Source organism: Somniosus microcephalus, chromosome 7 (assembly GCF_052327205.1).
Source record: "Somniosus microcephalus isolate GS21.2 chromosome 7, FLI_Smic_1.0, whole genome shotgun sequence".
In the NCBI taxonomy this organism is placed as follows: domain Eukaryota; kingdom Metazoa; phylum Chordata; class Chondrichthyes; order Squaliformes; family Somniosidae; genus Somniosus; species Somniosus microcephalus.
In genome coordinates, this window is record NC_140993.1 from 28,790,282 (window position 1) to 28,815,617 (window position 25,336).

A 25,336-nucleotide genomic window follows, 5' to 3' on the forward strand; every position below is an offset into this window, starting at 1 on the left:
AGAGAGAGAGAGGGAGAGAGAGAGAGAGGGAGAGAGAGAGAGAGAAACTATTTCCGCTGGTTGGGGATTCTAGGACTCGGGGCAGAGTCTAAAAATTAGAGCCAGACCTTTCAGGAGTGAAATTAGGAAACACTTCTACACACAAAGGGTGGTAGAAGTTTGGAACTCTCTTCCGCAAACGGCAATTGATGCGAGATCAATTGTTAATTTTAAATCTGAGAATAATAGATTTTTGTTAACCAAAGGTATTAAGGGATACGGGCCAAAGGCGGCTATATGGAGTTAGGTCGCAGATCAACCATGATCTCAGTGAATGGCGGAACAGGCTCGAGGGGCTGAATGGCCTACTCCTGTTGCTATGTTCCTTTTGATACAGCATCACATGGTATGACAGCCAGTGGAGAGATTTCCCCCTGATCCCCATTGACTTAAATTTTACTAGGGTTCCTTTGTGCCACACTCGGTCAAATGCTGCCTTGTTGTCAAGGGCAGTCACTCTCACCTCACCTCTAGAACTCAGCTCTTTTGTCCATATTTGGACCAAGGCTGTAATGAGGTCGGGAGCCGAGTGGTCCTGGCGAAACCCAAACTGAGCATCGGTGAGCAGGTTATTGGTGAGTAAGTGCCGCTTGATAGCACTGTTGATGACAACTTCCATCACTTTGCTGAGTAGGCTGATAGGGCGGTAATAATTGGCCAGATTGGATTTGTCCTGCTTTTTGTGGACAGGGCTTACCTGGATAATTTTCCACGTTGGCAGGTAGATGCCAGTGTTGAAGCTGTACTGGAATAGCTTGGCTAAAGGGGCGGCTAGTTCTGGAGCACAAGTCTTCAGCACAACAGCCGGGATGTTGTCTTTGCTGTATCCAGTGCGCTCAGCCATTTCTTGATATCACGTGGAGTGAATCAAATTGGCTGAAGACTGGCTTCTGTAGTGGTGGGGACCTCAGGAGGCGGCTGATATGGATCATCCATTCGGCACTTCTGGCTGAAGATGGTTGCGACGGTTTCAGCTTTGTTGTTTGTACTCACGTGCTGGGCTCCACCATCATTGAGGATGGGGATGTTCATGGAGCCTCCTCTTCCCGTTAGTTGTTTAATTGTCCACCACCATTCGTAACTGGATGTGATAGGGCTGCAGAGCTTTGATCTGATCTGTTGGTTGTGGGATCACTTAGCTCTGTCTATAGCACATTGCATGTAGTCCTGTGTTGTAGCTTCCCCAGGTTGGCACCTCATTTTTAGGTACGCCCGGTGCTGCTCCTGGCATGCACTTTGTACTCCTCATTGAACCAGGATTGGTCCCCTGGCTTGACGCTAATGGTAGAGCGAAGGATATGCCGGGCCATGAGTTTACAAATTGTGGTGGAATACATTTCTGCTGCTGCTGATATCCCACAGCATCTCATGGATGCCCAGTTTTGGTGCTACTAGATCTGTTTTGAATCTATCCCATTCAGCACGGTGGTCGTGCCATACAACACGATGGAGGGTGTCCTCAGTGAGACGGGACTTCGTCTCCAAAAGGACTGTGCGATGGTCACTCCTACCAATACTGTCATGGAGAGATGCATCTGCGACAGGTAGACTGGTGAGGATAAGGTCAAGTAGGTTCTTTCCTCGTGTCGGTTCTCTCATCACCTGCAGTGAGCCCAGTATGGCAGCTATGTCCTTCAGGACTCGGCCAGCTTGGTCAGTAGTGGTAATACCGAGCCACTCTTGGTGATGGACATTGAAGTGTGCTCCCCCCCACCCTGGAATAAATTCTGTGTCCTTAATACTCTTCCAAGAGGTGTTCAACATGGAGGAGTACTGATTCAGTCAGGAGTGTAATGGAATACTCTCCACTTGCCTGGATGAGTGCAGCTCCAACAACACTCAACAAGCTCAACACCATCCAGGACAAAGCAGTCTGCTTGATCGGCACCCCATCCACCACCTTAAACATTCACTCCCTCCACCACCGGCGCACCGTGGCCATAGTGTGTACCATCTACCAAGATGCACTGCAGCAACTCGCCAAGGTTCTTCGGCAGCACCTCCCAAACCCGCGACCTCTTCCACCTAGAAGGACAAGGGCAGGCGCATGGAAGCACCACCACCTCCAAGTTCCCCTCCAAGTTACACACCATCCTGACTTGGGAATATATCGCCGATCCTTCATCGTCGCTGGGTCAAAATCCTGGAACTCCCTCCCTAACAGCACTGTGGGAGTACTTTCACCACACGGACTGCAGCGGTTCAAGAAGGCGGCTCACCACCACCTTCTCAAGGGCAATTAGGGCTGGGCAATAAATGCTGGCCTTGCCTGCGACGCACACATGCCATGTATCACTAAATAAAATAAATACGAGTTCAGTCCGTAAGGCAGCAAAGCATAGAATATGTGGACAGGTATTGAAGTGGATTTGCAAATCGTTACATGAATTAATTTGCCGACAACATGGCAAACAAGCATGATTAGATACAGAGGGGTCAGAATAGATTGGCTGTAATTGGAGGCGGTATCAGTGGCGCCGGTACCCTCGACGATTTCCAAAAAGACAAGGAGTGTCGTCACAGGACAGCGGCAGTGGTGGGAGGATAAAGAGCGGCCCGAGAGTGGACCTGAATTAAAGCATTGGCAGCGGTGAGAGGATAAAGAGCGGCCCGAGAGCGGACCTGAATTAAAGCAGCGGCAGCGGTGAGAGGATAAAGAGCGGCCCGAGAGCGGACCTGAATTAAAGCAGCGGCAGCGGTGAGAGGATAAAGAGCGGCCCGAGAGCGGACCTGAATTAAAGCAGCGGCAGCGGTGAGAGGATAAAGAGCGGCCCGAGAGCGGACCTGAATTAAAGCAGCGGCAGCGGTGAGAGGATAAAGAGCGGCCCGAGAGCGGACCTGAATTAAAGCAGCGGCAGCGGTGAGAGGATAAAGAGCGGCCCGAGAGCGGACCTGAATTAAAGCAGTGGCAGCGGTGAGAGGATAAAGAGCGGCCCGAGAGCGGACCTGAATTAAAGCAGCGGCAGCGGTGAGGCTCCGATTCAAAAACAACAAAAAAAATCAGTGTGCCGTCACAGGAAAGCAGGTAGGTGATTGATTGGTGAGTATTACAGCTTTTTTTTGCGCTCTAAGTTAGGGAAGGGGGTTTAAATTAAGAGCTGAGAAACTGTAACTTGCTCGTAGTTATTAAATTAATAACTTAAACTAGATAAAATAATCAAACAATAAAACTAAAATATCGATTGAATAAAAGCTTTGATTAATTAATTAATAAATAAAACAAGGTTAGAGATGGCAGGGCAGGTGGTGTGTCGTAACTGCAGCATGTGGGAGTCTGTGGAGAGCATCACGATCCCGAGCAACCACATCTGCAGTAAGTGTCTGAAACTCGAGGAACTTCAGCTCCGAGTTCTTGAGCTGGAGTACGAGGTGCAGGCATTGCGATGCATCAGGGAGAGGGAGAGTTACCTGGACACTTTGTTCCAGGAGGCAGTCACGCCCTTTAGGTTAAGTAGTACTTTAGAGTTTATCAATGGTCAGGGACAGGAGGGTGTGATTGCGATTGTGATTGTCAGGCACGTATGGGGACCCAGGATGTAGTGATGGAGGAGCCTCAGCCCTTGACCTTATCCAACAGGTACGAGGTACTTGCTGCCTCTATGGATGAGGAAAAGGACTACAGGGAGGATGGGCAAACTGACCACAGCACCATGGTACAGGGGGCCATCCAAGTAGGGGGAGAAGGAAGGAATGCGGTAGTAGTAGGGAACAGTATAGTCAGGGGGATAGATACTGTTCCCTGCAGCTACGAAATAGTGTGCTGAAGGCTATGTTGCCTGCCAGGGTTAAGGATATCTCCTCGCGGCTAGAGAAGAACTTGGAATGGGAAGGGAAGTATCCAGTTGTCGTGGTCCATGTACGAATCAACGACATAGGTAGAACTAAGAATGAGGTTCCGCTGAAGGAGTTTGAGGAGCTAGGGTCTAAATTAATAAGCAGAACCTCAAGAGTAATAATCTCTGGATTACTACCTGAGCCACGCGCAAATTGGCATAGGGTCAAGCAGATCAGAGAGTTAAATGCATGGCTCAAAGAGTGGTGTGGGAAGAAAGGGTTTCAATTCATGGAGCACTGGCACCAGTACTGGGGAAAGAGGGAGCTGTTCCGTCGAGACGGGCTCCAGTTAAACCGGACTGGGACCAGCGTCCTGGTGAATCGAATAACTAGGGCTGTAGATAGGGCTTTAAACTAAAAAAGGGGGGGGTGGAGGGGTCAGGTGAGGGGAAATTTAGAAATCTAAAGAGAAAGGTCAAGGCAATAGAGTAGTGTAGCGATTTCGGTAAACATAAGCAGAGTGTGACAGGAAGGGACAGAGAGTTTAACGGTAGCAGTGCAGCAGAGAATAAGGTCAAAGCAGGGAATAATGGTAAAAAATTTAAATTAAAGGCTCTTTATCTGTATGCACGAAGCATTTGTAACAAGATAGATGAACTAGTGGCATAAATAGAGACAAATGGTTTTGATCTAATAGCCATTACAAAAACGTGGTTGCAAGGTGACCAAGGTTGGGAACTAAATGTTCTAGGGTACTTGACGTTTCGAAAAGACAGGCAGAATGAAAAAGGAGGTGGAGTAGCCCTGATAATAAAGGATGACATAAGGACAGTACTGAGAAAGGATCTCGGCTCAGAAGGTTAGGAAGTAGAATAAGTATGGGTGGAGATAAGGAATAACAAGGGGCAGGAAACATTGTTGGGGTTAGTATATAGGCCCCCTAACAGTAGCTATATTGTTAGACAGAATATTAATTAAGAAATAGTAGGAGCTTGTAACAAAGGTAATGCAATAATCGTGGGGGACTTAAACCTTCATATAGACTTGGCAAATCAAATTGGCAAAGGTAGTCTGGAGGACGAGTTCATGGAATGCATTCGGGACAGTTTCCTAGAACAATACATCATGGAACCAACCCGGGAACAGGCTATTTTAGGTCTTGTATTGTGTAATGAGACAGGGCTAATTAGCAATCTCATAGTAAAGGATCCTCTGGGGCAGAGTGATCATAATATGATAGAATTTCACGTTAAGTTTGAGAGTGACTTGCCCAAGTCCGAAACTAGAGTCTTAAACTTAAATAAAACCAATTACATAGGTATGAGGGGCGAGTTGACTAAGGTAGATTGGAAAAATAGATTAAAAGGTATGGTGTTAGATAAGCAGTGGCTAACATTTAAAGAAATATTTCATAATTCTCAACAAACGTACATTCCATTCAGAAACAAAAACTCCATGGGGAAAGTAATCCAACCGTGGCTAACTAAAGAACTTAAGGATAGCATTAGATTGAAAGAAGAAGCTTATAATTTTGCGAAGATTAGTAGTAAGCCTGAGGATTGGGAGAGTTTCAGAAACCAGCGAAGGATGACCAAAAAATTGATAAAAAGGGAAAAAAAAGAATATGAGAGAAAACTAGCAAGAAATATAAAAACAGATTGTAAGAGCTTCTACAAGTATGTAAACAGGAAGAGAGTAGCAAAAGTAAACATTGGTCCCTTAGAGGCTGAGACAGGAGAATTTATTATGGGGAATAAGGAAATGGCAGAAACGTTAAACAAATATTTTGTATCTGTCTTCACAGTAGAAGACACAAAAAGCATACCAAAAATGGTGGGGAACCAAGGGTCTACTGAGGGTGAGGAACTTAGCGTAATTAATATAAGTAGAGAAAAAGTACTAAAGAAACTAATGGGATTAAAAGCTGACAAATCCCCTGGACCTGATGGCCTACATCCTAGGGTTCTAAAAGAGGTAGCTGAAGAGATAGTGGATGCATTGGTTTTGATCTTCCAAAATTCCCTAGATTCTAGAATGGTTCCAGTGGATTGGAAGGTTGCAAATGTAACACTGCTATTCAAGAAAGGAGGGAAGAGAGAAAACAGGGAACTACAGGTCAGTTAGCCTGACATCAGTCATTGGGAAAATGCTGGAATCCATTGTTAAGGAAGTGGTATCAGGGCACTTAGAGATTAGGCAGAGTCAACATGGTTTTATGAAAGGGAAATCATGTTTGACAAACTTATTCGAGTTTTTTGAGGATGTAACTACCAGGGTAGATAAAGGGGAACCAGTGGATGTAGTATATTTGGATTTCCAAAAGGCATTTGATAAGGTGCCACATAAAAGATTATTACACAAGATAAGGGCTCATGGGGTTGGGGGTAATATAGTAGCATGGATAGAGGATTGGTTAATGGACAGAAAACAGAGAGTAGGGATAAAAGGATCTTTTTCAGGTTGGCAGGCTGTAACTAGTGGGGTGCCGCAAGGATCAGTGTTGGGGCCTCAGCTATTTACAATCTATATTAATGACCTAGATGAAGGGACCGAGTGTAATGTATCCAAGTTTGCTGACGATACAAAGCTAGGTGGGACAGTAAGCTGTGAGGAGAACACAAAGAGTCTACAAAGGGATATAGATAGACTAAGTGAGTGGGCAGTAAGGTAGCAGATGGAGTATAATGTAGGGAAATGTGAGGTTATTCACTTTGGTAGGAAGAATAGAAAAATAAAATACTTTTTAAATGGTGAGAAACTTTCAAATGTTGGTGTTGAGATAGATTTGGGTGTTCTTGTGCAAAAAACACAGAAAGCTAGCATGCAGGTACAACAAGCAATAAGGAAAGCAAATGGCATTTATTGCAAAGGGGTTGAGTATAAGAGTAGGAAATTCTTGCTACTTTTGTACAGGGCCTTGGTGAGACCACACCTGCACATATACTTGTCTTGGAGGCGGTGCAACGAAGGTTCACTGGATTGATTCCTGGGATGAGAGGACTGTCCTCTGATGAGAGATTGTGCAGAATGGGCCTATACTCTCTGGAGTTTAGAAGAATGAGAGGTGATCGCATTGAAACATACAAGATTCTGAAAGGGATTGACAGGGTAGATGCTGAGAGGTGGTTTCCCCTGGCTGGAGTGTCTAGAACTCAAGAAAAGGGATAGGCCATTTAAGACTGAGATGAGGAGGAATTTCTTCACTCAGAGGGTTGTGAATCTTTGGAATTATCTGTCCCAAAGGGCTGTGGATGCTGAGTCGTTGAGTATATTCAAGGCTGAGATCGATAGATTTTTGGGCTCTAGGGGAATCGAGGGATATGGAGATCAGGCGGGAAAGTGGGGTTGAGGTCGATGATCAGCCGTGATCTTCTTGAATGGCGGGGCAGGCTCGAGGGGCCATATGGCCTACTCCTGCTCTTATTTCTTATGTTTCTTATGGGACAGAGAGTTGAGAAATGGCAAATTAAATGGTGTCGATAAATGCGGAGTGATGAGGGTAGAAAAGAAGAAAACATGAACCATAAGCTAAATACAGTAAAAGGATTTGGGGATATTGGTGGACAGATTATTGAAACCATCTGCACAGAGTGTGATAGTCGAGAATAAGGCAAGTAGGATCTTGGGGTGATATCGTGCATGGAATAGAACACGAATCACAGGATGTGATACTGTGTCTATGCAGGGCATTGGTTCATCCTGACTTGTAATGCTGTATTCACTTTACACTAAAAGGAACAAGAAACTGCTCACCGTGGCCATGAGAATGAATGAGGAGGGGATCATGGGATGAATCGTAGAAATTTACAGCACAGAAGGAGGCCATTCGGCCCATCTTGCCCGTGCTGGCCGACAAAGAGCCATCCAGCCTAATCCCACTTTCCAGCTCTTGGTCCGTAGCCCTGTAGGTTACGGCACTTCAAGTGCATATCCAAGTACTTTTCAAATGTGATGAGGGTTTCTGCCTCTCTCATCCGTTCAGGCAGTGAGTTCCAGACCTCCACCATCCCCTGGGTGAAAAAAATTCTCCTCACATCCCCATTAAACTTCCGACCAATTACTTTAAATCTCTGCCCCCTGGTTATTGACCCTTCTGCTAAGGGAAATAGGTCCTTCCTATCCACTCTATCTAGGCCTCTCATAATTTTATACTCCTCAATTAGGTCTCTCCTCAGCCTCCTCTGTTCCAAAGAAAACAACCCCAGCCTATCCAATCTTTCCTCGTAGCTAAAATTCTCCAGCCCAGGCAACATCCTCGTAAATCTCCTCTGCACCCCGTCTAGTGCAATCACATCCTTCCTGGCCTTGCCAGCGACGCCCACATCCCAGGAATAAATATTTTTAAAAATTGTGAAAATTGTTTTATAGGATTTTTAGAACATGGTTGTATGCATTTAAAGTTTGACTGATCAGCTGCACTGAACAAGACATAGCTAACAGGGAATAACAACAGAAAACGCTGGAAAAACTCAGCAGGCCAGGGCAGCATCCGTGGAGAGAGAAACAGAGTCAACGTTTCAGGTCGATGACCTTTCGTCAAAGCTAACAGGGAGGTGAATAGACTAAACACACAACTACTTCACACAAAGGGCAGCGAGTGTTTGGATTGGACTGACCAGGGAGGCAATCAAGGCTGGTAACATCGATCATTTGAAGAGGGATTTGGCAGGAAAATCAAATCAATTGAGGGACACAAACAAACAGTGAACGCTGCCTTCTGTTTTTGATGTCCATGGCCAGCTAAATGGACCAAGTATTTTCTGGTCCTGTACTTTCCGGTGTTGGATTGTGGCTACTGGTCCCACGTGAGAAAGGCAACCTAGAAATCAGGGGTATGGACGAGTTGGATGATTTGAGCAGATAAAGCGTGAAAAAGGATTTGTCGCATAAACACTTGGGCAACCTGCTAACCGTGCAGCTATCTTGCTACCTTGGGTAGCTTCAGCTTTGTCTTGTTCAGTGCAGCTGATCAGACAAACTTTAAATGCATACAACCACGTTCTAAAAATCCTATAAAACAATTTCACAATTAAAAAAAAAAATTATTCCTGGGATGTGGGAGTCGCTGGCAAGGCCGGCATTTATTGCCCATCCCTAATTGCCCTTGAGAAGGTGCGCACAGCAAGCTCCCACAAACAGCAATGTGATAATGACCAGATAATCTGTTTTTAGTGATGTTGATTGAGGGATAAATATTGGCCAGGACACCGGGGATAACACCGTGAGGTCTTTTACGTCCACCTGAGAGAGCAGACGGGGCCTTCGTTTCACGTCTCATCCAAAAGACGGCACCTCCAACAGTGCAGCACTCCCTCAGCACTGCACTGAAGTGCCAATCTATGAACCGCTGCAGTCCGTGTGGTGAAGGTACTCCCACAGTGCCGTTAGGGAGGGAGTTCCAGGATTTTGACCCAGCGACGATGAGGGAACGCCGATATACTTCCAAGTCAGGATGGTGTGTGGCTTGGAGGGGAACTTGGAGGTGGTGGTGTTCCCATGCGCCTGCTGCCTTGTCCTTCTAGGTGGTAGAGATTGCGGGTTTGGGAGGTGCTGCCGAAGAAACAATTTGTTTTATTTAAATTTTTCTTAATGGTATTGGATTTTTGTATTTAAAAAAAAAATTAATCTATTAAAGCTCTGTAGAGGAGCCAGGCTGTCAAGTGGCAGTCATCCTGACCTAGGCACCTTCAATGAATTGTTGGTGCTGGTTCTTGGCTGGGCTGAGGGGTTGAGTGCTAATGAGGTGGAAAGGAGGGGGAAAAATGATCCTGGATTCTGGCAGCCATGAAAGCAACTTAGTCAACTGTTTTGCCCTTCTGGTCAAAAGGAGGATAGACTAAAGGCAGAAAGTTAAATCCGAGGTTGACGGCGAGCTCTTGTTTCTGCGAGGCTACTGGCGGAGCAGCGGATTTAAGCATTAGCACGTCAGGTATTCACCTATTATAATATAAAACATTTTTAAAATTCACTTGCATTGGCATAGCGCCTTTCACGACCACCGGACATCCCAAAGCGCTTTACAACCAATGATGTAGTCTTTGAAGCGTAGTCATTGTTGTAATGTCGGAAACACGGCAGCCAATTTGCGCACAGCAAGCTCCCACAAACAGCTAATCTGTTTTAGTGATGTTGATTGAGGGATAAATATTGGCCAGGATAGCGGTGATAATTCCCGTGCTCTTCTTCGAAATAGTGCCATAGGGATCGTTTACGTCCACCAGAGAGAGTAGACGGGGCCTCGGTTTAACGTCTCATCCGAAAGACGGGCACCTCCTACAGTGCAGCACTCCCTCAGCACTGCACTAAAGTGCCAATCTATGTACAGAAATATTTCCAAACCAAGAATTAAAGCTAATTTTCAAAACAGCAAAACTAAATATTTGTTTGCAAGTCTTTAAGATAGTGAAGTAATGGGCCAAAATTTGCTGGCAAAATAACGGCAAATGTAATGCTCTGGCCGTTATTAGTGTGTAAATCATCCAGTGATTTGTGGCGAGGAAGAGATACCCCAGCGACTTGCAAATCCCCACAAATTGCTGGACGGTATCCGCTGCTCCACCGTTAGCCTCGCAAAAACAAGAGCTCGCCGTCAACCTCCCTGAGAGCTTGAAGAAATTGCTGCATTTGTGCATTAATTACCCATTATTCTCCCTGCAGAAAGTTAGGGCTGGTACTTAATAGTGTAAGGACACTTTTAATGACGAGATTTATGTTCCTGCAATGCCAGTCAAATCTCTTTGGCCCAGAAAGGGAACAATTTAAACTGTGGTGTCTCATTCCCGCAGGTAGTAAATTATTCTTAGAGATTTAAAAAAATTGTCAATAAAAAAAAATTTTCTTACTTTTCCTTTGTCACTTTTTTTCTCTCTCTTAATCCAATCTTTCGTTCCCTCTTTATTTTCTTTCTGTATCTGATTTGACTCTAATTCACCTAATTTCCTTCTCCGTCGTCTCTCGATCCTTAAATTTCATTGGTTTGGGAGATAGACTTTTGATCCCGTTATTCGCACTTCCGGCAATTCGCCGCGCAAAAATCTTTGAGCTGAAGCGCAAGGGAAAAAGCTTGGCGAACGGGGCACGCCACGAGATGCCCTGCTCCAGCAAATTCTGGGCCAATATTTCTTGCAGCGACAAGTGTGGTATGAACTACATTTATTCACACAAGCAGCAGGTTGTGCGTGATTAGAAAATTATTAAAATATAAACCCTTCTTTCTTAAATACTGTGCCAATGTGGTGGTATGAAGCCTATCATGACCTTATTGACTACTGCTTCATAAAATATTAAATATGCAAAAATATCCGACTTCATCACTTTTACGTCATTGCACAGTCATCTCAAACGAGCAGACTTGTACAATGGCATCTTAAAACCAAATTGGCAATACATATAATGTAATAAAACTCACTACGCACTTGGTTTGAGTATAAAGCAAGGCTTTAATCAACTTGTTTCAGAACATGGAGGTCTAGTTGTACTTCACTAGTTCCTGTCTTACAAAATGTCCCTGGGCAAGCTGGGCCCACGCTCGAGTATTTATACTCCTTGGACGGCACCACCAGCTGGCCGTCCAGTGTTATTTCATGAGTAGTTTCTTTATGATGATGAGATTTATAACAACATATAAATGTTCAAAGCATTCCATCATTTTAAAATGGCACAGCTCGTGGGAACTGATGCTAGCCAATGCTACTGGCACTCCTAATGTGATTTACAGTTGTTACAGCTACTTAATTAACGGGAGTTCTTTACAACTAACAACATGAATCCAAACCTGCTGCTTTATCAGCACAATATATTGGCCTGGATTTTGCGGTGGTAATGACGGCAAACTGTCAGCGCTCGCCGTCATTACCCCTCGGAAACTGGCCGCAACTTGAGGATTTCCGTGTTTAGCTGTGCATGTGCTAAATCCCGAACACCGAAATCTTGAGGTTGCGGTCAGTCATTCCCTGCTCCACCACAGGCTGCGCTGGGGAACTCCCCTTGGCCGGCAATCAGTGAAATCAGTTGAACTGATGAAAACTGAAGCTTTTCCGATCTAATTACGCTGTTAAACACCCCATTAAAGGTTAAGCCTTGTTTGAACAGGTGTAACTGAGGTTTTAGTGGCATACTGACTGCTGAACAACCATTCTGGCCTTGAAAACAAATTTTTTATTTGTGGAATGTCAAATTTCTCCATTATGATAGAATATTACTAGATTTTTAAAATAATTAAAAAATGTATTTTTAATTTTTAAAAAAAGTTTATGGTAATTCAGCTTCTACCTTAAACCCATGTGAATATCCCAATCCTTATTTCGCTCTCTCTAAAATTTTAAAAATGAGACTTGACTCAGTGTTTTTTATTTCCTGGTTTGCTGTCTGTGAGAATTCTTATAGAATCATAGAATGATTACAGCACAGGAGGCCGCCATTCAGCCCGTCGAGCCCGTGCCAGCGCTCTGCAAGAGCACTTCAGTTAATCACACTCCCCCACCCTTTCCCTCGTCCAAGTGACTGTTAACTTTGTCCCGGATTATCATTTCTATAAAAGCTTCCCCACTACCGAGGTTAAACGGACTGGCCTGTAGTTGCTGGGTTTATCCTTACACCCTTTCAATGTGATTGGCTGCTTCGACAGCTTGATGACATCACTGCTGGTCTATGCTAGGCATCCCCCCTTTTGACAGCGCCTCAACCAATTTAATGACGAGAAAGCTGAAGTTTTCACCGCAGAGATGGCGAGATCTTTGCAGGAAGCTTTCTTCGAGGTCAGCAGCGAGCGCCGTTGCTTCGCCGCTGGCCGCAAATTCTGGCCCATCATTTCATGAGGTACGTTTAGTCCGTTTTCAGGGGTTATTAGAAATTAGGATACGCAGAATGACTTGTGGGGGGTGCCTGTACATCTAATGGAGAGAGTTATGCGTCTTTTAGTGACAAAGTACTGCTATGTGGTACGTAAATTTGTTTTATTTGTGTGGAGGTGCCGGTCTTTAGTGCACTGTAGGGAATAGGGCTACTGTAGGATTTTACTACTTCAAGCTCCACTGCCACCATTTTACTGGTCTCACTACAACAGCACCAAATCAGACCACCGCATATACAGGAAACTCTTTTTTATCCGGCACCGACGGGACCGGCGTGGTGCCGGTTGATCAAAAAGTCCGGATTATAGAGAGGTATATTTACCAAGGTACGAGAGCTCCGTACACGGCCACAGATCCAGGTGTCCCTGTTGCATGGCAACAGGTGCAGGAACCCCGATTACACGGCCACAGATCTAGGCGTCCCTGTTGCATGGCAACAGGTGCAGGAACCCCGGTTACGCGGCCACAGATCCAGGAACCCCGGTTACACAGCCACTATTATGAAGTAAAACTTACTTGAACCTACTCCTGAATTTTGCCGGTTAAGAGAGATTTCCGGTTATTTAGGTGCCGGTAAAAAGAGAGGGGGAGAAATTCGGTTGTTAGCGCCACCGATTAACGTCTAAAGAGGCCGAGAAGTGGGGTACTAGCCAATTTCTGGGCGGGCGCAAGGCGCCTAGCGCCTCGCCCCATATTGAGCATGCATTTAGTGCCGGCGCTAAATCTTAGCGCCTGCTCATGGGCGCAGGCTGATTATGATGTCATTTGAGTGTGCAACGCCTTTTGGGCGCCCCGGACCGGAAATTCAGTGGCGCCCCCCTCCGTAGCGCCTGGCGCTAATAGTGACAGCTTACCTGGGCCTTACCAAGTCGCTCTCGGGCTGGAGGAGCATTATTTAAAGGGGACTGGTGTGGTTTAAAAGCGGCAGCCATTTTTGGAGCACAACTTCCTCAAGAGCTACAAAGAGTTGCTGAGCTGCACACTGAGAGCCATTTGACCACTGAGCCAGCGCAGGCAGATGATCTTCAGCCTTCTGACCATCACCTTGCTGTTGGTGAGCCTTGACAACGGGGAACCTTCCTGTGGGCACTTATTATGGGGGCTGCATTGGAGGGGAACGTCCTGCTGCTGTATCATCTGGAAAGGGCACTGAGACGCTGGGAGGGGGGGGCGGGCATGGCCAGACGGAGGAGGGCCAACAGACGTCGCCACAGCAGACCTTACGCTGGCAGGGTTTTCCGACAGCAGTTTTCCTACATGAACATGCTGGAGGAGCAGAAGGCTGCGATTTAGAAAGGAGGTGGTGACTGAGCTGTGCCAGCTGCTTCAGCCAGATCTGCAGCCTCAGATAAGGTGCAGGACATCTCTGTCGGTGGCTGAGAAGATGCCTGCTGGCATGAACTTCTACGCGAGCGGCTCTTCTCAGGCTGCGCATCAGAGGCTGATCAGAAGTAGCTTCTAGGCCCCTCTCATGGAATGCTTGCTGCCATTCCAAGAACAGGAATGGAACCGGTCTGATAGCCCCAAGCCTGTGAAGGGCAAGATGCATGTAAATAGAAGGCATGGCCATTGTAAATGAAGAAAGTGTTTCATTACACAAAATGTGGTTCCTTCAAACATGAGAAAGCTATGGCAACAGAAAGCAAAACTAATACACTGACACATAACTGCCTCTCACACCCGGGAGACTGTCCAAAACATAAATCACATTCCGACCATCTTCCTTGGCCTTGATTCCACTGCACCAACCAAAGCATCCAATGCCCCATCAGTGAGGCGTTCCGCCCTCTGCCTCACCCTTTCCATGTCTTGCTAAGCTGGTGCGCCACAGGTAGGCTCCCACCGCTTTGAAGGCCTACAAGGCAGTGAGTGTGTCTGGTGATGCCAATTGACCTGCCCCTTTAAGAGCTGGCCAGCGCCACTGTGTCTTAGGGAAAGTGATTATTGACAGCACCCTTGCTGCACCCCGCCGCGGCGAAATTGGGTTGCACCGCTGGGTTAGCGCCTTAAGAGTAGCATGCAGCGCCTGATTTAGCGCCGCAATCACCTTTAGGGGCACTGCAACCCAATATTGCGCTAGGTGGCGCTAAATTGCGCCTGGCGCTAAACTTTGCGCATCGCCAGGACTAGTGCCCCAAACGTGGCTATACCGAATTTCTAGGCCAGAGTTTCCTGCAGTGTGTTTTTATTCAATACTAGCTGATCTCCTGCAGTGGTGCACATGGGGAAGTGAAGATTACATGTAGTCCCTTAGGTAAAGTGAGGTTAGAGAGCGGGAAGATAATTAGAGTGGGACCCAGAGAAGAATTGGAACACTGCGGGTCAAACAGTCGGGGGTGGGGCAAGGGGGGGGGGCAGGGGGGAGGTCGAGTGGGTTTGAGGTAGAGGAAAAGTACCGAAAGGTTGAGAGGCTGAGTGGAAAGATAGAGCAGGTTAGAGCCTGGGAATGTGCAGCATGGTTAGAGGCTGGGGGATGGGGGGGGGGCGGGGGGAGGTGCGGGAGGGGAGAAGAGAAGGGAGAGCGGGGTAGTGGGCCGGTGGTGCACTTAAAATGGTGCATACAGCCGAAGAAATAAAATAAAAATGCTGGGGGAGCTGCAAGAGGGAACAGAGAAGCGGGAGGTCAGCTCGAATAAAGAAAAGAAAAAGGAAAGAAGGAAAGGCTTGCATTTATGCAGCACCTTTCATGACCACCGGACGTCACAAAGCGCTTTACAGCCAATGAAGTACTTTTTGAAGTGTAGTCACTGTTGTAATGTGGGAAACGCAGCAGCCAATTTGTGCACAGCAAGCTCCCACAAACAGCAATGTGATAATGACCAGATAATCTGTTTTTGTTATGTGGGGTGAGGGATAAATATTGGCCCCAGGACACCGGGGATAACTCTCCTGCTCTTCTCCAAAATTGTGCCGCGGGATCTTTTACGTCCACCTGAGAGAGCAGATGGGGGCCTCGGTTTAACGCCTCATCCGAAAGACGGTACCTCCGACAGTGCAGCACTCCCTCAGCACTGCACTGGGAGTGTCGGCCTAGATTTCTGTGCTCAAGTCCCTGGAGTGGGACTTGAACCCACAACTTTCTAGCTCAGAGGCGAGTGCGCTGAAGTGGCCCGTAAGGGGCAACAAAGAAAGGTTGGGCTGGGAGGAGGACTGTCGGCTTCAAAATAAAATGTGAAATGGTTTGCAGGGTGGTCAGTGGGACACTTAAGAGCCGGCGAGAATCAGAAGCCACAAGTGGGAGGGGTGGAGAGATTTCCGAAGACTGATCAAAATAACACTTGGAATTTTAATATGTAATGAGGGCTATTAAAAATTAAACACTTTGAAAAGCCTGGCTTGAGAGAGTTCCACTTATCGGTTTCTCTTTACTGCTCGTGTTGAGGCCTTTTTTTTTTCAGTACAGTATTAGAGCAATGGTGACAGATCACGAGCCCTTTATGCAGATGTACTGGTAGTGACTGATAAGTAAAATGGGACAGGGTTCTAAAATCGAAACCAGCCCATACGTACTGGCAGGTTGAGACGGCATTTTCAAGTGGAAATGTAATGTGTTAGATTTTTCCCTCCCGTGCACCTTTTAAATCAGTGATTGCGAACTGCACTTTCCATAACGCGAGAGGAAATTGTTTCATTTAGTTTTCGTCTGATAAACTTTTTTTTTTATTTCTCCCCGTTGACCTGTTACTGTCATGTGTGAAAGGTCTCGTATGGGAGCGCGGGGGCGAATTCGGTCTTCACAGGAGTTTTCTTGAGCACGGAATAAAAGCCAACAGCCAGAACAGAGAGGCCTGCGATTGGCAAGGGAAAGGTGACCCGGCACCAGTTTAAGTGCAGTGCACGGGCGATATCACAGCCACAGGGAAGCTGGGTGGGGCTGACATTGTGACATGTTGGGCCAATGTTGCAGTGTTCAGGAAAATTATGGGTGGGGCAGGCAGAGGGCGCAAAATACTAAAAAAAAGGTCGCATTTTAAATTTAAATAAATAAAAGGACTCACTTGTGTGACGGGGAGGTAAGAACACGCAACATTGAAAACTCTCATCACAGCACCACCTACAGGCATAATAACGGGTATTATAATGGCTTTTTCCACATCAGCAAGCTTCACCTGAAAGTTTCTGATGAAACACATGCCTCGTGCTCATTGGCCCAGATTTTGCTGTCGAAGTAACGGTGAGGCTAATGGCCCTCGCCGTTATTTATGCACACATGGTACAGCGACTTCAGGCGAGGGGCAGATGCGCGGCTAAATACCGATATCCAAAAGCTGCTGTCCGAGTTGCATTGCATTGCATTGCTCTGCCATTAGCTTCGCGAAAACTGTCGGCCTCACCACTGAAATGCACTGAGCGGCATGAAGTTGCTGTACTTGCGCGGGCGATATGAACTAAGCTTGCCACAGACAGTTAAGTCTTGTCATTCCAAGCTCAAGTACCCTTTTAACGACGTGATAACTGCTAATTACTGCCAATCAACCTCTCTGGCACTGAAAATTAACTATTAAAAAAGTGTGGAGTCCCATTTCTTCAGGTATTAATTGTTGTTGGAGATTTTTTTTAAATGTAACATTTTAAATTTGTAAACACAATAAAGTTACTTTCACTGTCTCTTTTTTCTCTCTCATAATCCAATCTTTCTTTCCCTCTCCATTTCTCTTTCTGTACCTGATTTGACATTGAATTCACCCACACCAATTTACACTTTCTTCTCAGTCCCTGTGCTGTTCATTTCACAATTCTTCAATCTGATTGGTTAAGGAGATACACAGTTGGTTGTCCTGTTCACTCAGGTCCCAGTTGCCCGGATTCCCTCACTGTGGTGTTATCAGCTCGCACTTTCAGCAACTCGCCACACAAAAAAAATTCAAAAACCTGATACAAAGAAAGGTGGGAAAGCAAGTTGTGAGGAACACACAAAGGCCTAGAAATTCAGTTGGCTGCGCCAGCCGTTAGCGCCTTAGGAGGAGCAGATCTCTAGCGCTAGGCGCTTAGCGCCCGGGCGCAGCGCGATCTGCGCCTCGCCCCAACTTCAGTAGACATTTAGCGCCGGCGCAAAGTCTTTGCGCGCGCTCAGCTGCGCGCGCAGATCATGACGTCATTTCATCGTGCAACACCCATTGTGCGCCGGGCGGCCCTAACGACTGTGAAGTGGAACGGTACACAGCCGAGGCGGGCCGCGGGGAGCGCAAATTAAAGGGCACTTACCCTGCACTATAAAGGGCAGCCATTTTGCAGCATTCACTCTTGTGCAACGGATTTTTGGAGAGAGACCAAGGAAGAGAGCTTACTGCTTTGGCCCAGCACTAGGACAGGTATTTTTGGCTTCAGGCCAGAGCTTTGCAATTATCTTTGCCTTCATTGAGATCTCAGTGTTTGCCTGCATATTATGGGGGCTGCATTGGGTGCCAACGCTGAGTTTCAGCCTTATGTCGGAAGGGCTTACAGACGCCGTGAGAGAGTGGCAGCCCTGGCTAGACGCAGAGGGGGCAACAGGCGTCGCCAAGTGAGGCCTTACCCACCCAGGGTATACCGCCAGCAGTTCTCCTATCTCAACATGTCTGCCGCGCAGTGTGTTAGGAGGCTGCGATTCAGAAGGGAGGTGGTTGCAGAGATCTGCCAGCTGCTTCACAGAGATCTGCGTCCACAGCTGATGCGCAGGACGTCTCTGTCGGTGGCAGTGAAGGTGACGGTGGCTCTCAACTTCTATGCCACCGGCTCCTTCCAATCCGCTGCTGGGGACATCGCTAACATCTCCCAGTTCGCCGTGCATTGCTGCATCCGCCAGGTGACCAATGCCCTTTTCAGAAGGAGACATCAATTCATCTCCTTCCCCATGACCCTGGACAAGCAGCAGCAGCGTGCAGTGGGATTTGCAAGAATAGCGGGCTTCCCCATGGTGCAGGGCGCCATTGACTGCACGCATGTGGCTTTGCGGGCACCTCTGGAGCATGCCGAGGATTACCGCAACCGGAAGGGCTACCATTCCCTCAACGTACAGCTGGTGTGTGACCACAGGCAGCGCATCCTAGCTGTCAATGCCCGCTTTCCAGGCAGCAGCCACGATGCCTTTATCCTGCGACAGACAACTGTGGCTGACATGTTCCAGGCACAGCCTCACCCAAGAGGATGGCTTATCGGGGACAAAGGCTATCCTTTGCGTACCTGGCTCATGACCCCGCTCCGCGCGCCCACGACCCCTGCTGAAGAGGCATACAACGAGAGCCATCAAGCGACCAGGAACCTCATCGAACAAACAATCGGCGTCCTGAAGCAACGGTTCCGCTGTCTGGATCGCTCCGGGGGAGCCCTCCAGTATTCGCAGGAGCGAGTCTCCCAATTCGTCGTCGTTTGCTGCATGCTGCACAACCTGGCTATCCGCAGGACTCAGGCACTGCCACCTCACGTTGGACCACCACCTCAGGAGGAGGAGCAGGAGGAGCATAAGGAGGAGGAGGACGAGGAGTACCAGCCCAGGAGGGAGGCAGAAGGTCCAAGGGCCGCCCGTCAGCGGCTTATTGAACGTCACTTCTAGGCCCCCTGTCAGGGAATGGCTTGTGCCAATGAAAGAACATGATTGCAGCCGCTCCGCAAGTCCTCAGCCGGTTAAGGCAACAAACACTTCAAAGATCAAACATGGACAATGTGAATAAATAAAATGGTTTATTGTACAAACTCAGGGCCCTTCCCACATGAAAACCAAGAACACACGAAACCCCCAAAAAACACTCACACACATGAGTCACTCCCACAACCTGGGGAGGATTAACCAAAGATGTAAACAAAAATCGCCTCATCCTCGGCCTTCAAAAAACAACCATTCCACAAAACACAACATTTGGACACACCCTCTACTTTGTGTCCCGCGAGGGCGGTGCCCTCTGCAAACTTTGCCGGCCCCTGGACACCCTGCTGCTCCTCCTCAAAGTGAGGCCAGTGGCTGCTGCAAGGCTGGGGGAAGGCTCCTGAGGGGCACATGTCGTGACGGCAGATGCCCTTGGGGGTCGGCCTAGACGAGGTCTGGCCCTCAAGGGGCCGGCTGGTGAATGCTGCAGCTGCGGCTGGCCAGCATCAGTCGCTGCAGCAGCTCGTGGCAGCTCCACTGGGGGAGTGGCAGTGGCGGCTGGAGGAATGGGGGCAAGCTGGCGGATGGCAGGCGCTCGCTGGTCGCCTGAGACACTGGCACTCGCCCGGGCCAGCACTGCAGCATGCGCAGCAATCTGCCGAGGGACAGACCGCTGTGCTGCTGCAGTGCGCCGGGTGCCCTGGCGATGCCGGGCTGACACAGCGAGTGTGGCAGCAGTGAGTGCCCGTGTTGCCCTGTTCTGAGACCGCATCAGAGCAGCCAGTGACTGCACGGCACCACTGATCACCTGGCCAGTCGCTGCCAGAGAGGCCCCGAATTCGGTGACACTCCGAGACAGGGACTCGATGGCCTCAGGCATCCGTCCCACTACCCCCATGAGCTCCGTGTGCCGGCGCTCCGAGTCCGCGGACATGTCCTCGAGGCGGCGCATCTCCTCGGCGTTGACCGTCTCCGGACTGGAGGCCGGACTCTCCCTCTGGGGAGAAGGCCGCCGAACTGGCCGACCCTTCCTGCGTTGCTGGACGCCGCTGGGCCCAGCAATTGGACTCCCCTCCGACCCTTCCCCCCTCTGGGGAGAAGGCCGCTGAGCTTCCACCCCCCTCCCGCGTTTCTGCAGGCCGCTGGTCCCAGGAGCTACACTCCCCTCCGACACTTCCGCCACGCTCCCCTCCAGGGAAGACGTCTCCCCTACAGTGGCATGGCTTGCCGCGGCTGAGGGTTCCCCTGATGGGCCGCCTTCCTCTTGCTCCTCCTCCTCCTCCTCTTCTGAGGGGCTGTCACTGGCAAGTTCAGGGACCTCCTCCTCACCATCTGAAAGCAGGAAGGCACAAGAGTAGCTTTAGAGTGAGGAGAGGGCGTCAGCGAGGGATGCATGAGTGGTGGCATTCAGCGCATTGGTCGGACAGTGGCAAAGGATGTAGATCTGATGCGCAAGTGGGACGAGAGAGGTCCAAAAGGTGATGTCCTTACCATTGGTGCCCAGAACAGGGTCGGCATCTCCAGATGCAACGGGGCCAATCACCCGGGCACCCATGATGCGCTCCACGCGCTGTTGCAGCTCGGTGAGTGGCTGGATCTGGGGTCCGCCTCCCCCGGTCACAGTCCGGCTCCTCTTATTATTGGCCAGCTTGGCCTGCAAGAGAAAGGACGGCCTCTAAGTACAGTGTGTCGCCCTGATCTTGTGTGCACTGCCTCCCATGGTGGAATAGCCTGGCCAGTGTGTAGCCCTGATCTTGTGTGCACTGCCTCCCATGGTGGAATAGCCTGGCCAGTGTGTAGCCCTGATCTTGTGTGCACTGCCTCCCATGGTCGAATAGCCTGGCCAGTGTGTAGCCCTGATCTTGTGTGCACTGCCTCCCATGGTCGAATAGCCTGGCCAGTGTGTTAAGTGCACAATGTGCAATTGATGTTCATGACTGTCCCATAGCTGCTGCATGAGGGCTGGCCATTAGGGCTTTCAGGTCCCTTTGCCCATAATGTGAGGTGCACATGCAAGGATGAGGAGGACACTGGAAAGCGTACTCACCCTGACAATCCTGGCGAGGTCATTGAGCTTTTTTCTGCATTGGACAGCGCTCCTGGGGACCTCACTATTGGATGTCACCCTCGTGGCGACATGCCTCCAGGCTCTCCGGTAGACGCGGGCCGGCGGCTTCCTCCCATTGTCTGGGAACAAAATATGGCGTCTCTTCTCCACAGCGCTAACCAGCACCCTCAGATCATGCTCTGAGAAGCGCTGCGCTCGTTCACGGGCCTTCTCCATACTTTGAGGCGCTATTTGGGTCCAGCAGCAGTGTTCAGGCCTAGCTGGAGGGCTCCAGTGTCCAGGGCGTGGCAGCAGACCAAGTCGACCCTTCCCCCTTAAGAGCTGGCCGGCGCCAGGGTGTCTGCTGTCAATCAAGAAATGGCCGCACCTGCGCTGCGCCCGGCCTCGGCGGTATCGCTCAGCACCTCCGGCTTAGCGCCTAAAGAGAGCCGTGCATCGCCAGTTTTAGCGCTCGAGCAAACTCTTAAGCCGAAGCTAATGAATATCGGCAATGTGGCCTCGAATTTGCGCCGGGCGCAAACTTTAGCGGCCGCCCGACTTTACCGCCCCAAAAGTGGCTATAATGAATTTCTAGGCCAAAGAGTCTGCAAAGGGATATAGATAGGTTCAGTGAGTGGGCAAGAATTTGGCAGATGGAGAATAATGTGGGAAAATGTGAGGTTATCCACTTTGGTAGGAAGATTAAAAAAGCAAATTATTATTTAAATAGAGAGAGACTACAGAATGCTGCGGCACAGAGGGATCTGGGGGTCCTCATACATGAAACACAAAAAGTTAGCATGCAGGTACAGCAAGTAATTAGGAAGGCAAATGGAATGTTGGCCCTTATTTCAAGGGGGATGGAGTATAAAAGTAGGGAAGTCTTGCTTCAACTGTACAGGGTATTGGTGAGACCACACCTGGAGTACTGCATGCAGTTTTAGTCTCCTTATTTAAGGAGGGATATACGTGCATAGGAGGCAGTTCAGAGGAGGTTCACTGAGATGAAGGGGTTGTCGTATGAAGAAAGGTTGAGCAGGTTGGGCCTATACTCACTGGAGTTTAGAAGAATGAGAGGTGATCTCATTGAAACATAAAAGATTCTGAGGGGGCTTGACAGGGTAGATGCTGAGAGGTTGTTTCCCCTGTAAGATTCTCAGGCCTAGAAATTCAGTGGCCTGCGCCACCAGTTTGCGCCCAAAGAGGGCTTTTGCGCCACTGTGCAAACCTACCGCCATATTTAGCGGGGCGCTAATGGCGGCGTTAGCCAGTAGCGCTGCGCCGCCACCGATGACGTCATCGGTGTGCGCAGCGCCCCGCTATCGCCCCGCTGGCCATATTTGGTCGCTGCCACCTCCCCCGCGCCGGCCGCAAACAGCAACCGGTACACGGGGCCTACCTGTGGCGGTAGTGGGACGAGTTAAGGTGGAGGTGCGGCCGGCCGCTTTTTCGGCGGCCGCCTGCCCGCACATCCGTCCCCGGCCTCCTACACCCCCCCCCCGCGGCATTGCCGGCTGCTTCCAGAGAGCCCGGCACTTCTCCTTGGTGCCGGGCTCATTTGCCGGCACTCGCGAGCGGGGATCGCGCTGTTGCAGGCACCTCCCCCTTAAGAGTGAGAGGAAGGCCTGCAGTACCGCAGGCTGCTGTGCCGCAGCGGGTGGCGCTGCGGCACTTTGCACGCCGATATTCAGTTTCAGCGCCCCAAGCGGGGCGCCGAAACCCTTGTTTAGCGGCCGGCTTTCACTTGGGGCGCTGAAACTGAATATCCCGCTGGCGCAAGTGGCTCCGCGCACAGCGGTGATTCCGGCGCCCAGGCGAGCTGGGCGCCCCTAACTGAATTTCTAGGCCTCAAAATTAACAGATCCCCCAAAACGAAAGAAAACCCTATTAAAAATGACTTTGGGCCCTTGCTAAAAACTTCAGGAGTGATAAAAGGGCATGTTGGGCCTAAGAAGGAATCTCAAGGTCAGAAACAGACTTGGCATTTCAAAAGGCATGTTCAGGCATGTTTGGGAAAAAAGGCTGTTACAGAATTTGGGATCTACCTCTGCAGTAGACAGTTTGAGTATTTGAGATAGTCAAACTGTCTGGGGGAACTATAAACGTCACTCAGCCCCTATCAAGAAATTTACATGCTAACAATAGACCCACGGAAAAACAGCCTCACAGGACCCATCCAAAAACATGCATAAAACAAATCGCTTCGCCAACCTACAAAGAATCTCAGGCCCCACAGGAAACTCAAACACTGAGGACATTTTACTACAATTAAATAAGAGCTCAACAGCTCAGGAAGACCATCCCGAAACCACTTCACACATTCTTAAAAACTTCAACAGCCCATGGAACAATCCCAAAACCACTTTAAACAACTCAATGTTAACGAGCCCGGCAAAATCTAACAATAAACCTAAACTGATTTGGCGCACAGATTAGCAGGCCTCGATTAGTATAATTGGAGGCCTGTTCAAGAAGTAAGACTGTTCCAACAGGAGTTCAGTTCAGCACAGTACAGTTCAATCGGAAAGAAGAAAGGAGCTCAGGAAGAGCCACCATCGAGTAACATCAAGATCAAGGAGCAAGCATCTCGAAGCTGTTCTCTCGAAGAACAAGTAACACACCATCGGACACCTCACGGCACCAAGGGCCCCACAAAACAACCAACCAAATATTACCCTCAGCCAACCGGGTAATATTGGGCCACCGCGACCAATGAAAAACCAACTCGGAAGAATCCGAAAATCCGCAAGTTTTTCCACTCTACAAACTATCCTGACTTACCCCATGGTAAGATTTTGTTCAAAAGACTCTAAGCCCTACTTCTAACCAAAGAAAATTGGGTACTCATCTGATAGATCCAAAACGCACCCTATCGCATCAGCGGACTCACGAAGACTGACCAGATACGCAGGAGAAGTCCTCTACTGCGTCCGGGGTATGGCAGGCCCCAACCGACACATCTAGCGAACCCCGAAATCGTGAACCAGCTCAACTGTCAAGGAGTCGTTTTGGTGAGCACTATCCCTGGCCCTTTAGAGCCTAACTTAGCTAGTAAGGTGGGATTGGGAGGGGTGTGGTATTTATCTACTGTAATTTTCCCTCGTGTATGTCGAAGTGTTTCCCCATTGTATTAGAGTGTTAAGATTATTGTGTTGTATTTTCTTTCTCAAATAAAATTCAAACTTCTTACACCAAAACCAATCTCAGAGCTCTGAGAGCGTGAGAGAGAAGTAAAAAGTAATCGAAGTGTGACGTCACTAGAAAGCAGGTAAGTGATTGGTTGGTGAGTATTTCTCTCTTTCTCATTTTTTCCAAACTTACATTTTGTGGTTTATAGTTTCTAGGGTCTCTGTTGTGTAGTGGGGACTGCTGTTAAACAAGGGCCCTTGAGTATATCATTTAAGTGTAGTGTAATTGGTGGGATTGATTTGATTTAATTTAATTTGAATTTACTAAAGGGTAAGTCATGGCAGGACAGCTTGCTGCCGTGGTATGTTCCTCCTGCACTATGTGGGAAATCAGTCCCTGACGACTATGTGTGCAGGAAGTGTATCCAGCTGCAGCTACTGGCAGACCGCACTGCGGTGCTGGAACTGCGAAGGGATGTCTACTGGAGCATTCGCGATGCTGAGGACGTCGTGGATAGCACGTTTAGGGAGTTGGTCACACCGCAGGTAAAGGATGCACAGGCAGGAAGCGAATGGGTGACCACCAGGCAGAGTAGTAGGTGCAGGCAGGCAGCGCTTTGGATATTGGTGAGGGAGATGGCTTATCAGAGGAAGGCAGCAGCAGTCAACTTACTGGCACCGTGGGTGGTTCTGCTGCACAGGACGGGAGGAAAAAGAGTGGGAGAGCTATAGTGATTGGGGATTCTATTGTAAGGGGAATAGATAGGCATTTCTGCGGCCGCAAACGAGACTCCAGGATGGTATGTTGCCTCCTTGGTGCAAGGGTCAAGGATGTCTCGGAGTGGCTACAGAGCATTTTGGAAGGGGAGGGTGAACAGCCAGTTGTCGTGGTGCATATAGGTACCAACGATATAGGTAAAAAACGGGATGAGGT

General features: G+C 48.8%; 1 protein-coding gene across 1 annotated transcript in view; it reads right to left on the reverse strand.

The window, feature by feature from the left end:
* The window catches only part of LOC147114582 (guanine nucleotide-binding protein G(olf) subunit alpha-like), a 573,882-nt gene that overhangs the window by 511,694 nt on the left and 36,852 nt on the right, over positions 1-25,336 (reverse strand). The window contains exons 2-4 of the mRNA XM_085992352.1: positions 19,552-19,562; positions 12,744-12,789; positions 7,379-7,394 (exon numbers count right to left, since the gene is read on the reverse strand). Coding sequence (XP_085848478.1) covers positions 7,379-7,394; positions 12,744-12,789; positions 19,552-19,562 — 73 coding nt within the window. The remainder of the gene's footprint in view (positions 1-7,378; positions 7,395-12,743; positions 12,790-19,551; positions 19,563-25,336) is intronic.